Source organism: Corvus moneduloides, chromosome 5, assembly GCF_009650955.1.
Source record: "Corvus moneduloides isolate bCorMon1 chromosome 5, bCorMon1.pri, whole genome shotgun sequence".
NCBI classification, from domain to species: Eukaryota; Metazoa; Chordata; class Aves; order Passeriformes; family Corvidae; genus Corvus; species Corvus moneduloides.
In genome coordinates this window covers 30,588,627-30,604,980 of record NC_045480.1, presented here as the reverse complement: position 1 = coordinate 30,604,980, position 16,354 = coordinate 30,588,627, and the positions used below count along the sequence as shown (strand labels likewise).

Sequence of the window (16,354 nt, the reverse complement as noted above, 5' to 3'; positions counted from 1 at the left end):
CTTCAAAGACTAAGTATTTTTCATATTTCTAATAACTCAAAATTAGTTATGTATATAATATTGCATATTTAAAAAAAAAGTTTTAGTGTCTTAAACAGATTTTACATGGCATCTCTAGTCACGTAACACAGAACTTAATAAACTCATGATTTAAACTCCATGCTTGTAGGGGAAAAAAAAAAAAAAAAAGTGCAGACTACTGATTTTCAGGAATTTACTCAGGATGTCCATGAAAAGCATGACCAGAGCTCTCCTTGAAGACAGCCACTGGCCAGAGATATACCTCTCACTACCTGGCTGTGACAGAAAAGATGTTCTGTGTGCAGTAAATAATTAGTTAAAGGTAATACCTCATCACCATATCAAAGCTGAGGGAGAATAGCAGCTATGCTATTCAAGGTGTAAAATACAACTTCAGAGAAGCTGGTTTATCTGTTGCTCATTAGCAACTTGAGTGTTGCAAAACAGCACTGAAAAACTACTAACCTGAAGTATACTGCCAAGCTGCTTATGAAAGAACTTCACAAATTCTTTACTTTCATCATTTTGTTGCGTAAGAGTTAAGACCATACGTCTTACTGATGTCAGTAATTGAGAAGAGCATACTTCATCCATGTGTTCCTACACAAGTATCACAGAATGAGCTTTGTTACCACGTCAAAACAAAAATTAGCAATCATCCCAAATACAGAAATTAATTTATTAAAAAAACACCTGTCCACTGAGAGAACAACACTCCAGAAAAAGGTCCTAATCAATCTCACGAACACCGTATTTCATTAATGACTGATTGGTCACAACACACACAGATTTATCAGTCTTCTAATACATGAGTACTTTGCATCTTATGATATTTGGCCAAACTAAGAAGCTTTATATATTCTTGCTGTGTACACAAGTGTATTAGAGCATATATTAAGATATCTACTGTTACATGCAGCCTTAAAATTGCAAACAAAACACAAGTCTTCAGGCACTGTTACTGGCATGTCAGCAATATACAGTTTTTAAACTTAGTATCAACCAAATACCTTATTAGACAAACCTAAGCTTATACACTGTGCATACTATAAAAGGGAACAGAGATGGCTTAAGCATCTTATAACTCAATCTTCTCTGCTCTCCAACCTTGCAAAGGAGGAATTGTGACTATTTCTCCTTCTTCAAAGAAGTACGTTTCTTCTCTGTAGTCACAGACTACAGGTGAAAAAGCTCTCAACAACTTTAAAGATATTTGTAAACAGGAGAAAATAATGCTAAAAATCAACTACTCAGAGGTGTCCTTCAAAAATACCCTATTACTGTATATGTAACAGTTTTAATTAGTGATCTCAGTTCTGTCTGCTAAAAGGCAGCAAATATTGCAGAAGTCCATTGTCAAACATTTTTATATTAAATTTTGTCAGCTCCAAAACAAGCAACCTCTATTCTTTTTGATGTCAAGTCCACCAGCCCTGTGAAATCTAGAAACCTCACCATTTATTTCTCCTATTAAAACCACACAGAATCTTTCTGTGGGAACATTTAATTCTTACTTCATCTTCAGCAGAGTCTGCAACTGAACATGTATTTATTGGCAGCTGTTTCTAAGAGGCAAGTTTAAATTTTAAATAAGGTTCTCTCTGTGCTATTACTCTACTTATTCTTCTACTTCACACCATAGTGTAAAGAGCCCTTACCTTCAGAAAAGGAATGACCTCTTTCATAATTGCTTTAATCTGCCGGTCAAGCTGCTGAGTATCTATACGAGGACATGGAATTGCAGAAACATCACCTGACTGCAGCACAGACTGACACTCACCAGTACCTGGACCTCGTTTTAATTTAAAAAAAAAAAAAAAAAAAAAGTACATTTAATACAGTCAACATTACTATTAAAGAAATACCACTTTCAAAAACGTATTTTCTTTTTTAAAAAATAAATCTTATTTCCTTAAGTATGTAAATATCCTTTCAAACTTTGCTAAGTTTTCAATATAAATAAAGAGGAAAGCAATTTAGCTTGATAGTTACAATAATTATTTTCTAAAACTAAGCAAAATATGTGTATATGTGCATACCTTCTAATTTAGCAGTAGAAGCACCCTGAAAATTACTAGAGCAGCCCTCAGAGTCAAGGGTACTTTCAGCTTCAACTTTCATACGCTCATATTCCCTCATCCAAGACAAAGCTTTATCTAAGTGAATCACTGTGTTGCCTATATTTAGAATAAAAACACTTTTTAATCTATATAAAAAGTTTTCAATTGATAGACAAATAAACAATGATAAAAATGAATTCAAGGCCACAAGTTTTGAAATATACATGTAACTAGTTATAACATTTTACTACACACTTTGATAAACTCAAAGTGTTTCACGATTAGCTAATTTATTTATGTTTTGTCTTACAAAACGTGACTACACACTAAAAATCAAGTAACAGTGTATTAAAGTGCAGACAATGGCAGGCATTTTGGGCGGGAGGAAGTAACACTTAAAACACTAAGTCACATCATTCTCACCAAGGTCATCAGTGGCAAAGGGTTCAAAATTCGAAGATGTAGACATAGTACTCCCATTGTCTGCATCATGTTGTTCACAATCTTGACATGCTTCTGTAGAAAAGTTCTTGCCAAAAGTTTCCTAAAAAATACCAGACAACTGAATACAAAGAAGGAACACACCATACTCTCACAGATGGGAGAACAAGCCAGCAATTCTCTTCAGTGACATGATGTGGTATCAGGACTTGTGACCAGGCTGCCTGACTGGAGAACAACCCCACTTTCAGGATATAAATCCAGTAGGTGAATCTACCACACTTGCTTCAAATATACTTCTAGTACAAACCATGTAAGAAACTGTCCAGAGGTGTAAGCGATTTCCTAAATACAAAAAAGCAAAAATTTTTGGAGAATCTTGTGATCAGTACTTGCCCTGAGCTTACTCAGAAGAGGATTTTGGCTCTTTCTGAATGTATAAGCTTCCAATTTACATCCCTCTCCAGGTTCCATTCATCCCTGACACATCATTCACTTGCAGTACCAAGAATCCTACCACATTTTATCACTCTTGCATTGATTCTCTTGCCACTAGTTGTTTAGAAAAGTCTGTGTAAGTCAATACTAATTTTAGCAAAATTCAATCCCTAGTATGAGTATTGCAGTAGACAAGCATGCATGCGTGCAAACTGAAATACAGGAAAAGCTGTCAGTAGCTTCTGAATTTGAAAACTTACATCATCTGTAGAGGCAAGGCTTTCACTGGGAGTGAGTTCAGAATTTGATGCCACCCATGTTGCAGAATTCAGTGATTTTGCAGACTTCCCTTTTTCATTTTTCTCAGATAAATGTCTGGTCACTATATCCTGGAAAAGATAAACTATGCTGTAAAAAAAGATCTAAAGTTTGCTTGATTCATACACAAAATCAAAAATTCTGTGCATACCTGTAAAGCATAAAGAGCCCTTTGCCTCAGATAATCTGTATTTAGCAGCTGAAGCGCATGGAAAAGTTCAATAAGAAAGTGGGGACGAGACTCATTTTGAGAAATAAGAGTTGCCACTTCAGAATAAATTGTGTCTCGCAAAGCCTCAAACATAGAAAGATCACTACCAGTTTCTGTAGGGAAAAAAAAGGAACTTGTTCAGTCCTTGACAAGCATCCATTTGAAAGACAACTGCCTATCAGGTATGCAAGTTACAGGCATACAGATTATGTCTCAATCACTGCAGATTCCCTTATATAGCTGCTTTCATAAAGCTTACTGATTTGCTGAAGGGCAAACGTTCTTAAATTATATCTTATGCAATCTTTAATATATGAAATACAATACAGAGCAACCGTAAAAATAATTTTCTTTACACTTCTGAACAATGCCTTTAGAAAGTATTCTTTATAAAAGAGAATATTGCACACGCCACAATGACACTTTCAGAATAGGTATTCAACACTGAAAATGGAGTTTTAAGACATCTCAAGCAAGATAGCCAAAGGTCTCAAGTTTATATAACGCAAGTAGTCCACGCTTTTGCAACACAAGCAGCATTAAGAAAGCTTTAGACTGAACTCAAGATAGCCACTCCTTCCCAAACATAAATGCGACAGTCTCATATGTGCCTAATATCACTCCCAAGTTCACATAAAACCTACTCTTAAACCCTATTACATATGTATGAGAAGACAATGTGTTCCCTAATAAATCTCTCATTCATTTGAAAATTAAGCATTATCCTTGCATCACAACAATTATTACATACATAATTTGGAAAGTGCTGAATGGAAACAAAGTTAAATTTGGAAAACTCAGTTTAACAGATGTGTATTTGTTAGTACTCAAGTTAATGAAGTTATCAGCAATACAACAAACATTACTGGGCAATTTGATTATCTGCAAATAGTTTACCATTTTTTGAGCACAGGCAACTTTTTTCAGCCTTTAAAAAGTTACCACAAATTGCTTCCCTCCCCCATTATTAATATGTAATAGCACCTTTTAAACATACTAAAAATGCCTACTGAAATTAGTTTTCTGATGTAGTATCTACCTCTGCATTTTCTATTTATAATTTTTACTAATCAAGAACATGGTAAACACGTTCTCCACAACTGTAATTCAAAGTAGTTTGTAACACTGCATTTCATGCAAAGTTACTTCTTTTGTCTTGGTTATAGAGAAGGTGCTGCAATAGCACTGATCTTGAACATCTGCTAAACAGAGAGTTATAGGACCAAAGCTAAGAGAAGAAAAAAAAAAAGTAATAGGATATTGTTGAAGCTAAGCAGTGAATGCATTACCTGGCGCTTCAATGCATGCATTTCTGTTAGACTGCTGCAGAATTCTCCTAGCATGCGCTGTAGGAAAGTGGGGATAGACAGTGATAAACACAAAAATGCGCACCAGAAATAAAGACAGGGTCTATACAAAACAGCAGGAGCAAGACTGCTTAGTTATCCAAACCACATCAGAGCTGCTTATTGTGCGAATGAGAACTTGACCAGCGAAATTTACTCTGTACACTAATAAACAGCTCTTTGTGTGGACACAGCTACGCTGGCAAAGCTTTATACTGTGCTACAACAACTAAAATTTCTGCATCTCTCAAACAAAAATACTGGCAGAACCAAAAAAGACACAGGAGAGAGAATTTTTATGATCTAGATACAAGAAAAGCAGTGCAGATGGCAAAAATGTAAGGGCTTATGTGATGTTATAGGACTGAATTTGAATGATATTTGATGGAGCTCATTTAAGCACGACTAGGAAGAAGACACATACGCAGTACAGGAGGCAGTTTAAACACTAAGCAAAGTTTCATCAGTTTTGCAGTTACTTTCCATAAAATCACCAACAAATGGGTGAGATTGGCTACAGTTTTGCTTGGTTTACAGTAACAGGTTTTTAATTACTTTAATCAAGTACTTAATATAAAGAAAACACCCAAAAGCAACCAACTTTTACAGCATCCTTAGAAATTAAAATGCAAAATCCACATGCTAAACATACAGTACTGTCTTCTGTCAAAACACACTGCGTTTAAATAACACACTAACAACTAAGGTCCCTTACTCAGAAAAGTTCACAAAATAATTAGAAATTCAGAAAAGAGTACCGGAAGACATTTCTGTAGATCTACTGTATTTAATTATTTTTTCCAATTGTTCCTGATTCCTTTTGCTGAACACCTTTGCATGAACCACATCATCAGAGTGTCTGCTTTTATTGTTCTTGCAGGGTTCACACACACTAGAAGCACTTGCACTTTCATAACCTAATGGGAGGAAATTAAAAGGAAGAAATAAAGAAACAGCTTACAAAATGTTTTATTACTTTAAAAAGTTTTTTCAAGAGCACTCTTAAAGATGCAACATACTAATGATCCTTCCTAGCTTAAAATTCTCCTCTGTACACTGAAGCCATACAGTAGTACTAAATCCTCAGCAACCCCAACAGTATTACTATACTAACTAGTACAGTCCCTCTCTTTTCAGAATTCAGAATTTTAATGAAGCATATTTTTCAGCAAATAATTCAGTTTGAACATGACAATGAAGAAGGTTCTCATTATTTCAAATCTGCACATATGTGGATCCATTATGCTTTTAAATCATGGTATCTCAATTGGTTTTTTACTTTCTATTTACTGAAATACTAAAAAACCTTATGCAGCTGTACTATATAAAATGAACTCATTTCAATAACTTACTTTCATTATTATAGGTACCATTTATGGAGAGTAAATTCTCTGGAACATAATGATTAAAATCCAATCCAAGTTTGCCATGGTATCCAAGATTACTTTACAACCTACCAGTATTTTTAACTCTGCCTTTTAGCTGAGAAGAAGTCTTCCTTTTATTCTTTGATTTGGGTGTTTTATCTTTTGATGCCAGGCTTGCTTGCGCTGATGCTTTTCTGGATCTAAATGTCTTTGTCACAGTAGTTGGGTCTACTGGATCAGGCATGCTACTGAAACTCTCCAAAGACTCTTCATCAAACTCTCTTCTCCGGTTCATATCAGACTGATTTTTATGACTAGAAGCAATGTTTTGTACTGAAACTGCAAAACCTGCTTTCAGCTGAGACTGATCATCTTTTTTCATTTCTTGGCTATCATTAAGCCAAGTTGATCTTTTTTCCAATTCCTCTTCAGGTTGTCTGTGACTCCTTCTGTCGGAAAAAAAAACCACACACAGATCAATCTCAGTATATCATAACCTAATCTCTCAAATAGAAACATCATGTATTACCAGGTAAACAGTTTATCCGTAATGCAATTTATCTGCCATTGTTACTTAGACATCAAATGAATACTGAGAAGTAAGTGCTGCTAGAGAACCCTTCCAAATGGAAAACAGAAGAACTTCCCGTCTATTGCTGGTTTTAATATAAATATATTTATGCAGCTACTGCTGTGCTCAAATAGTACCATAGGACAAACCATTCCTTAAAGCAACATTCAGTACAATCTACAGTAGCACAAAAAAATAAGCATTCACTGAAATTATATCCTCTAGTTATTCAAGCAACTCAAGTTTGAAAACCCCACAGAAACAAAATCTTCCTCCATTTACAGAAAGTGTTACAAAACCACTCCAAGACTACATTTGATTTTAAAATGTTCATTCATGAAATTATACATTAATTAATAAACAGAAAAGTGGAACACTACTGAAAAAATGAAAAAAACTAAACTGGAAGCCACAAAAGTACAGCTCATATTGTAATTCCATGACAATAAATTCCCTCAATGAATCATGAATTCCCACAAGCCCCCAAAAAGCGAGGAGAGGGAGGAAAAATTATTAAAGGAGAGCTGCACTTTGACATTAAATACCTTTGTTTTTCTGCTCCATTAGAGGAACTGCTTTCAAAGGGTTTGGGGAATGCCATATACTCAGTTTTCCCAGAAGTATTGTGATCTAGAGGATGTTGTTGCTCCTGCTGCTCACTACTGTGTGGAGAAATATTGTGTGCAAAATCTCCAAAACCAGATGGGAACACTGGATTACAATTAATACCTACAAAGTAAACAAGAGAGTCAGAAGATCCTACCTCATTTATTTGTGTAATAAAATTAATATTTGAGACATACTGCATGGCAGCATGAAGTTACGAAGCAAAAATACAGTGGGCAAGTAAGCAAGAACTGTTTTCATCCTGAAAGCACTGTAAACAATCAGAATTTATCTTAAGTGCAGGTTTCAAACACTACTGTATACTACAATTCCATCAGTGGAGATGAAGGTCCTGCAAGAAGCCCCAGTAAAGAGCTCCTGAAAGTGAAAGTAAAAATAACGAAAGTTCCAAAAGAAGATAGAATCCTGTCTGCCTGAAGACCTTATCAATACTTCAACCACCATCAAATTGACAAGAAAATTCCAATGGTTCAAGTACTCATAGAGCCAGAAAGGTCACAGATTCATAATACTTAAATTTAGTCGGAATCTTTATGGAAGCAGCCAACTGAATGTAACTGTTCCTTTCGGCAGGTTCCATGTAATTTAAAGGATGTTCTCAAACAGAAAACAGACTCTGCAATTTGAAAGCACTAATCTAGGTCTATGCCTATTTCCTAGTTTCCTAAAAAGACGGAAGTATACCAAGACAGTTTTGTTTACTTTGAATTATACAGTAAAACAGCTACATTCTTTTCCTTCCAAATTCAACAGCAGAAGTAGATTCAAGAAAGAGATAAGGAATACTGTATCCAAGTCAACAGTTACTGTATAACTCTGACGGGAACAAAAACTGTTTAACATGCTCCATTTACAGGCATTTTTAACAAATACGAGCGTTTGAGGTTCTCAGAAAACCAGAAATAATTACCAAGTGCCACTTTCCAATTACATGGCTCACTTAAAACATGATTTCAACTATGAAATGATTTCTGAAGGTATGTAAAAGCTTCAAACATTGCTTTTCACATACTGGATGAAGAACATTTAAAACCTTAATTTCATGGAGTGAGTATTTTCAAGTATAACTAACTTCATATTGAGAGAGTCTTGCTCTTCATACTGAAGCAAAAATATACAATTATTCAGCAATAAATAGTAAACTTCTGCTTAAGACCATTTCAATATAAAGGAAAAGTGACAGAGTTTCATGAAGTTCACATTACAATTTCAATTAAATGAGGAAATGTAAATTTTTGAAATTCCTATTACTTCTCACACCAATAATAATACTCACCTGGAGCAAAGGAAGAAAAATTAGTAAATCCTGGAACACTAAAGAGGTTCACAGGCTGTGGAGGGAAGTTGAATGGACAGAAAACAGGAGATGGAGGTGGTGGTGCATTACTGCCTCTCTCCTTTCTCGATGGTTTCTCTTGACACTGTTGTTCTTGTTGCCGCATAACATCACTTAACATTTGTTTCAACCTTGAAAATAAGAAAAAACGACAACTTGGGAAAAAAAAGAATTTTATGGGAAAACTTTAAATTTATATTCAAGTAATTTGAGTTTAGTATTATTTCACCTACACCATGTAATGTGTGTAAAGAACTGCTCTATTTAGCTAATAAAAAAAACCTCAAGACAAAAATTACTTATATTTAATCCCGAGTTGGTTTAAAATCAACTGCTCTATATTAGTGGTCATGCATACACAGGTTAAACATCCTTGCAAGAACAACAAAAAATTGACTAGATACTAAAGCAATAAGCAAGCTCAGAAGTAGAAACAATCAAATACACAAAGTATTTACAGAACTGAGGTTAAAATTAATTTTAAAAATTGTTTAAGAGGATAGCACCTATATACCACTTACCAAATACAAAACAGAGACGAAGAGCTTGAACTTTCATGCAATGAATTAAAATGACTATTACATCTTTATTCAAAAAAGATCATTGTTCAGAAGCCAAATGTAGTACATCCAAATGGAATGTAAGAAGCATAAATTCTAACTGAAAACACTAAGAAAGGACAAAACTTTTTTCCTGTCTATTACCATTAGAATCCAAATCTTGCCAGGTAGTCTAGTGAAGAGCACAGACACAGAAGCACATTCAATAATAACTATTGCAACAGATTTTTGCCAACTTTTGGTTCTCTTCAATGAAGACTCCTAGAAAAGTACTTTCTTTTAAAGGTGTTAAAGAGGTGGTGGGGGAAAAAAAAGACAACCAGAAATGGTGCATACAATTTCGAAAGCTCATAATCAACTCAGAAGTTCAACACTCTCATATTTAACCATTATCTGTAATCCTTTATTCACATAACCATGTTCCTGTTACTGAAGCATTTCAAATTCCACAGTTAAACACTAATACAATCAACAAACCTTTGGACATTATTCTGCTGCCAAGTCAGTTGAGTGTAACACTGGTTTAACTGATGCATAATGAGATGTATTTGTGAAGATGCAACGTTATTGGGCATCATACTGTAAGGGCCCGTAAGCAAAGTCTGTAGAAGGCAAGAGAGAGTCTGTGGAAAGAAAATACGTATAACAGTGACCAAATTACAAAAACCAGAAGCTATTGCTAGAAAGAGTTAGAAAGAGAACAAAAGGCAAAATAAGAACAGCAAAATAACTATTCTTCATATCTACCTGCTGATCCTGCATCAAAGTTTGACAAATGCTGACACTAAATTCATGCTGTTTCTTCAACTGATTGATCTGCTCTTGCCATTGTTCCTTTTCTTCCACATATGAAAGCTCAGACATCCACCGAAAATTTTCCTGACGCCGCATACTTATGTTTTGCTGTTGCCTGGCCTTAGACACTGGTCGATAATTCCCATCTGCTGAAAGAGGACGGCAGTTTTTCCACCTGGGTTGGGAAAAATTGAAGAATGATGACAACATCAGACAATTCAAACAACTAAATGATACTTCCATTATTCAAATTATGTTTAAGCTGTACATCAGCAACTCGCATGGCACAGGCCAGCTAACCACACATGCCATTTTGTCATCCAACATGATCCTAAACAAATGGAAAATACAAGCCCCCAGCTGACTATCACTGTCAAAAAAGAAGGGCTAAGGACGCTTCTGGGTCTTGTTTCTAGTATTTTCCATTACTGCTATATAATATGTACTCAATGAAAATAGAAGCCACCAACGTAATACATTAACAGGGAGCCCCTGATAAGCCCACTGTCTACTAAAATTATTTTGGTATCAAAACCAGAAGAAATAACTGCAGATATATACATTATTTTTAACACGGCATTTTCATTTCGTCACACAAAGGTTATTAAGGAAGTCAATCAGGTAAACAAGAGTTAAAATTATTCACAATAATTAAGAAATAGTTTTCACAACTACAGAAGCCAGCAATTTAGACGGAAAAATTTCAGAGTTAGTTTAATTCTCTGAACTACTATTTTTGAAGAGACTGATCTATATCACTGTAAAAATTTCAGACTGGTTATCTTTCAAGCTCATTAGAAATAAATGAGAGCATCACGAGCCGCTTGCCAAACAACGGGAGAGTTCAAAGGCAGACTTCTAATAAGACTGAAAACAGAAGAAATCACCAAATCAGTCATATGCATTGCAGCTATGAAGACTCAGACAAGAAATTGCCACTACACATACCTCCCTAAGAAGCAGAAATTCTCCTTTGCTGTGAGGATGCCTTGTAGTTAATGCAATGCTTCTACCCCCCTCTTCCAAATACACTCAGACAAGCATTAGATCAACAAGTAACGCTACTAACCTATCTTTGTTTTCTTTAACAAAATAGGTATTTTCTGGTACGTTGTTATTGGGATAAACAGAGAAACTGTCATTCAAACTTGATGCGTCTTCTTCCTCTTCTTCGGCCTGACCAACTCCATCAGAGAGATAACCGTCTTCATCGCCATTTTCTTCCTCTAAAGCACACTGGGTAGAACCTCCCCAGGTAGCCATTGTCCTAGTGAACATCGCAGGGGCAGGGAGAAGAGGGGTGTTTGGAAAAAGAGTGGGTTTTTTTCAAGTTTATGATGAATTATTAAAACAATCTGTTGACAATTTCAAATCTATCAGCAATTAATCAATTTGCAACAAAAAGAACTAAACCATTCTGAGTATGACCCTGCAGTGTGCCCACATGGCCAAGAAGGCCAATTAGCATCCTGGCCTGTATCAGGAATAGCGTGGCCAGCAAGACCAGGGAAGTCATTCTTCCCCCGTACTTGGCACATGTTAGACCACACCTTGAGCACTCTGAACAGTTCTGGGGCCCCTCAATTTAGGAAGGATGTTGAGATGCTGGAGCATGTCCAGATATGGGCAACAAGGCTGGTGAAGGTCTGGAACACAAGTTCTGTGAGGAGTGGCTGAGGGAGCTGGGGTTGTTTAGCCTGGAGAAAAGGAGGTTTAGGGGGAGACCTTATTGCTCTCTACAACTGCCTGAAAGAAGGGTGTAGCCAGGTGGGAGTTGGCCTCTTCTCCCAGGCAACCAGTGACAGGATGTGAGGACAGTCTTAAGATGAGCCATGGGAGGTTTAGGCTGGACACTACAGAGAAGTTCTTCACAGCATGATTGGGCATTGGAATGGGCTGCCCAGAGAGGTGGTGGAGTCACCATCCCTGGAGGTGTTTAAGAAAAGACTGGATGTGGCACTCAGTGCCATGGTCCAGTTGGTAAGGTGGTGTCAGGTCATAGGCTGCACTTGATCTTCAAGGTCTTTTCCAACCCAGTTGATTCTGTGATTCTCACAAATGCAAACTTGTATTCTACTTCTGATACTGGGAGAGAGAAATGAAATTACTTTCTGTTTTGGAAATGTATTACTTTACTATGTTATAAACGGGGTAAAGATGAAAAAAAATTACTCTGATCATTTGGCGTTTTCCATGTATTTTCTTCTCCTTAGGTGATTTTTCCCCCATTGGTAGAACAGGAGAGACTAAATATGCTGGGAAAACCCATAAAGCTAGCAAGTTGCTAAATAACAGTCCCTTCACAAGTCAAGAAATTAATTTCCTGCTCTGTTAAATCATCACATTTAGTGCTCAGATGAACACAGGAAACTGCCCCACCACTGACATCCCATTAAACAACAGAAGCACCCATTGATTAATACAGAATAACTTGTGCTCTTACTTTTCAGTCCTGCTCTGCTGTGGAGTACACTGAGCTTCTGACCCTTCACTTTTAACAGACGCAGCAACAGTAGATATTGTTTCTGCGAGCTCTCTCCTTCTCTGATCCTCAGCCATTAAAGCTTCAAGTTGCTTTCTTCTCTGTCGCAATTCTTCTCTTAAAATCTCATGTCTTCTCATTTCAGACCATAACTGTTTGCAGTGAAACAGAAGAACTAGAATATAATGCTAGCATAATTTCCAAAAAGAGTAATATCCGGATCATTATTAAAGATAATTTCGGGGAAAAAGGTAAAGGAACATGCAAAGATAAATCAGATTTCAACAAATACTTTCATTAGTTTCTCTACAGATGACCTGCCTACAGTATACACTATCAAATGTTCATGGTAAAAATTCAAAATTAATTCAACTTTCACATTAATATTTGGCAACAAGTGCTATATTTGGGGGAAAATGTCTTGCCAGTTCAAGCCAGTATTTCCTTTGTCGCTGTTATCCCCAGAGAGACGGTGAAAATCATGACATAAGTCCAGATCAGATGATATGACCAAAGCAGAGCTAAGACCACATTTAATGGAAAGCTCATCTTTTATAGTGTGGTTCGAAATAAAGAAGTTACATGCTTGGCCTATTCACCCATCACCTCTCAAGGTGATAGGTTGAGCGGTATAATGCCCATCTGTAAATATTATTTTTCCATGTACCCCAAACAATATGCAGTTCTCGTAACAATTATGCAGCTGCCAAGTTTACTTTTCTCTAACTGCTTTCTCATGAGAGACTGCGTGAGAATGAAAGCTTCTCACAGGAAAACTGTGAGAAGCTTGCGAGAATCTGCGAGAAGCTCTCTACTAGCCTTTTAGTATCCACATTTCCTTCTTTCCAGAAATGAAACAAGTAAGTTATACATGCTTTGTAAAATAACTACTACTCCACTCCCCAGGCCAACTACTTAAAAATGTGTCCAAGCCACCTGAAACTTCTCCTTTTTAAACCCTTTTTAAGTCACTGTATATCAAGTATGAAATACCTCATTGCCTACTGGTACGGATTCATCACACTCAATTAAAGGCTTGCCAGCTGTGTTACACTCATTCACGGCTGGAGATGATGTTGCTTGTGAAGTCTGTCTATTTGCTGGGCAGTTACCCAGGCCAGCTGACAACTGAAAGAGGAAGCAAAATGGCAAAATAGAGTATATTAGCTTTCTAAAACTTACCTGCAGTTATAACCCAACACAGTTGAGGCTTTATGAGGCTAGAAAATCAGTATCCTGGGAAAAGGATTTTTGAATCAAAGCTAAATATTTATTTCAAACTTACCTAGGAATCAACAAAACTTAATTTATGTACTATTATATAATGTTCTAGATGCACAGTATTGATAATTTACTGCTCACTTCACAAAAAGAAGTTAATCTTCAAAGTGCATGAGAATCAGTAAAGCCCTGCAGAGTTAAGTTAAAATGCAACAAAGTGTTGATCATGCTTACAAGACACAGCATTGTTCCAAAATACCAGGAAATGACTACTAAGAGAAGTAAAGAAGCGGTGACTGACCAGTATGGGACAGACAAATTTCAGGCTAAAAATAAGACAGAAGGTTCTGTATCTTTGAAGATTTTATCAAGGCTTTTGAAGACAAACTACAGTGACACTAAGAGCATGATACAGCAACCACTGAGAAAGAACCATTGAGAGGTGAATGACATAAGCAGAACTCTACATCTAAAAGTCCACCTGCTTACAGTATACAAGTATTACGAATTTTAAGTTTTTTCCAATTTTCATAGGGAAAAAATGGTGAGCAAGATATTTTATGTTTTGTTGGTCAACACCTTAAGATAGGAAAGAAATACATTCTACCTACTTGAAGGTCAGGACAAGCTTTCTGTAACACTTGAATTTTTTCCTGGATTTCAATCAGTTTTCTTCTTTCTTCTTGTAACTGCTTAAGCTCCCATTGCTGCTGCTGAAGTTTAGCTTCATAGAACTTCTCTCTGTGTAAATAAATCCACATGTTACTCGGCAAGAAGTTGCCTAAAGCATGATTCTACCATCCTTTGACAAAGGCTTACCTTGCTTTTTCGTTTAGTCGCACATCCTTTTTTAACTTGTTAGAACTAGCTCGCACATTGTTTGGTTGTTGCTTTGTCTCTTCCATCTCACCCAACAAGTCACCAATATTAGATGCATTTGCAATTGTTCCTTGAGGTTCTGGATCATCATCCTAAAAGGATGTCAGAAAGGCAGTTAGACTATTTTCAAGTTGATACAAAAAAAAAAGTAACAAATCTAGTTTGTCAAGTTTGTCTGCTTTGATTTTTTCAAAACTAATCAGTCTGAATAACTTTATCTTTAGCACAGATCAAGAACTGAGAAGTCGTCATCACCATGGCATCATGACTTTAGGATAAATTGAGTTAATGAGAGAATTTAAAGTTATTTAGCTCAACTACTGAAACTTCCACTATAAATGCAAATAATTTGTCTCATTCGGGAAGCATAAACCACATGCCTGTGACTCAGTGAACAGAAACATACAAGCATATGAAGAAACAACAGAGGAGGTGGAAGGAGGAAGAGAAGGAGACCGAGGCAAAAAAGACTGCTTATTTACTGCAGTCAGTGATGTTAAATACTATCATTAACAACTTAAAATAATAACAAAACTAATCTTGAAAGTTAAATCTAAAATATTTTGGAGACAGTCCTACTGATTCTCTACTCTGTTTTTATTTTTTTCATTATTTCTGTATTTTCAGTTCTCAAATGGAAAATATGAAAGCTGTAGCCACTGCTGCTTTTGGTCCCCAATGGGATCATTCTTCATAAAGACTTTGCTGGACAAGAGAGAGAGAACACTGGTGACCAAGAATGACACAGCTCACAATCCTCAATACTGTATCTTTGCTGAGTACATACACCTAACAAGCCTTGGAAATAGGAAGATTGAAGATATGCCATTAACTAGGTTATTTACTAAGGAAGCTGCTGAATAATCTCTAATTCTGATTTATACCACTACACAGTTAGCACCTCTATAGTGATGATAACAACACTGATCTAGATGCTGAGAAATTTTTGATAGGAGTATTATCTTGAAATAACAATATTGTGTTTATACTGTTGCTGTTGTAAAACACAGGTTCCAACTGAGCTTGATTTTAAAGTTCTCACATAAAGCCTTTTAATTTCTGATACACCTGGGTGTATTCAGTATGCAGACATTACATTAGATGGTGCTCAAATGTGAGCATTCTGAAGGGACATTAGATCCACGAAATTGTACTTTCAACACCACTAAATTAGCATGAGATATTCTAAATTAAAAACACTTCCAATTTATAGCTGCCCCTCAAAACACTTGAAATAAATAAAAACCACTGCCCCCAAACCAAAACACTGCAAGTCAAACAAGTTGCAACATCAAAATATTTTAATGAAAAACATTCTTCATTGATTGAACAATGTCGCAAAACCTAGGGCTCAAAAACCTCAACATGTTGAATATCCACTATAATCTTAAAAAGTCTAATATTTAAAAAAATAATACTGATCTACTTCTTGGTTCATATTTTGTAATCCAGTGCTAAAGTTAAATACTAAGGACCCTGTTCTCTTAGGCTAGCATTCTCCAAGAAAATCCCTGAACTTCAGAAGCAGCACCCTTCAGTTCAGAAAAATCAAACAGTATCTCTTTTTCCCTAGCCCAAACACAAGCATTTTAAATGTTGCATTAAGCACTGTTTTTTCCTATTAGGAGTTACACATTACACAAAATAATGAATGCTAGATTTTTGTGCACAAGTTTATATT

The 16,354-nt window shown here is 36.0% G+C and overlaps 1 protein-coding gene across 21 annotated transcripts in view; it reads right to left on the bottom strand.

Annotated features, from left to right (window-relative positions):
- PCM1 (pericentriolar material 1) overlaps positions 1-16,354 on the bottom strand; it is a 43,364-nt gene that overhangs the window by 9,860 nt on the left and 17,150 nt on the right. For 6 of the 21 annotated variants that reach the window (XM_032108662.1, XM_032108673.1, XM_032108674.1 and 3 more), the window contains 18 exons: positions 14,614-14,765; positions 14,406-14,535; positions 13,567-13,701; positions 12,535-12,725; positions 11,161-11,358; positions 10,044-10,266; positions 9,774-9,919; positions 8,677-8,867; positions 7,319-7,502; positions 6,293-6,651; positions 5,594-5,752; positions 4,779-4,835; positions 3,430-3,602; positions 3,221-3,349; positions 2,505-2,625; positions 2,061-2,198; positions 1,680-1,813; positions 487-621 (listed from right to left, as the gene is read on the bottom strand). In XM_032108662.1, coding sequence (XP_031964553.1) covers positions 487-621; positions 1,680-1,813; positions 2,061-2,198; positions 2,505-2,625; positions 3,221-3,349; positions 3,430-3,602; positions 4,779-4,835; positions 5,594-5,752; positions 6,293-6,651; positions 7,319-7,502; positions 8,677-8,867; positions 9,774-9,919; positions 10,044-10,266; positions 11,161-11,358; positions 12,535-12,725; positions 13,567-13,701; positions 14,406-14,535; positions 14,614-14,765 — 2,955 coding nt within the window. The remainder of the gene's footprint in view (positions 1-486; positions 622-1,679; positions 1,814-2,060; positions 2,199-2,504; positions 2,626-3,220; positions 3,350-3,429; positions 3,603-4,778; positions 4,836-5,593; positions 5,753-6,292; positions 6,652-7,318; positions 7,503-8,676; positions 8,868-9,773; positions 9,920-10,043; positions 10,267-11,160; positions 11,359-12,534; positions 12,726-13,566; positions 13,702-14,405; positions 14,536-14,613; positions 14,766-16,354) is intronic. The other 15 variants (XM_032108667.1, XM_032108678.1, XM_032108681.1 and 12 more) reach the window with 8 other exon arrangements.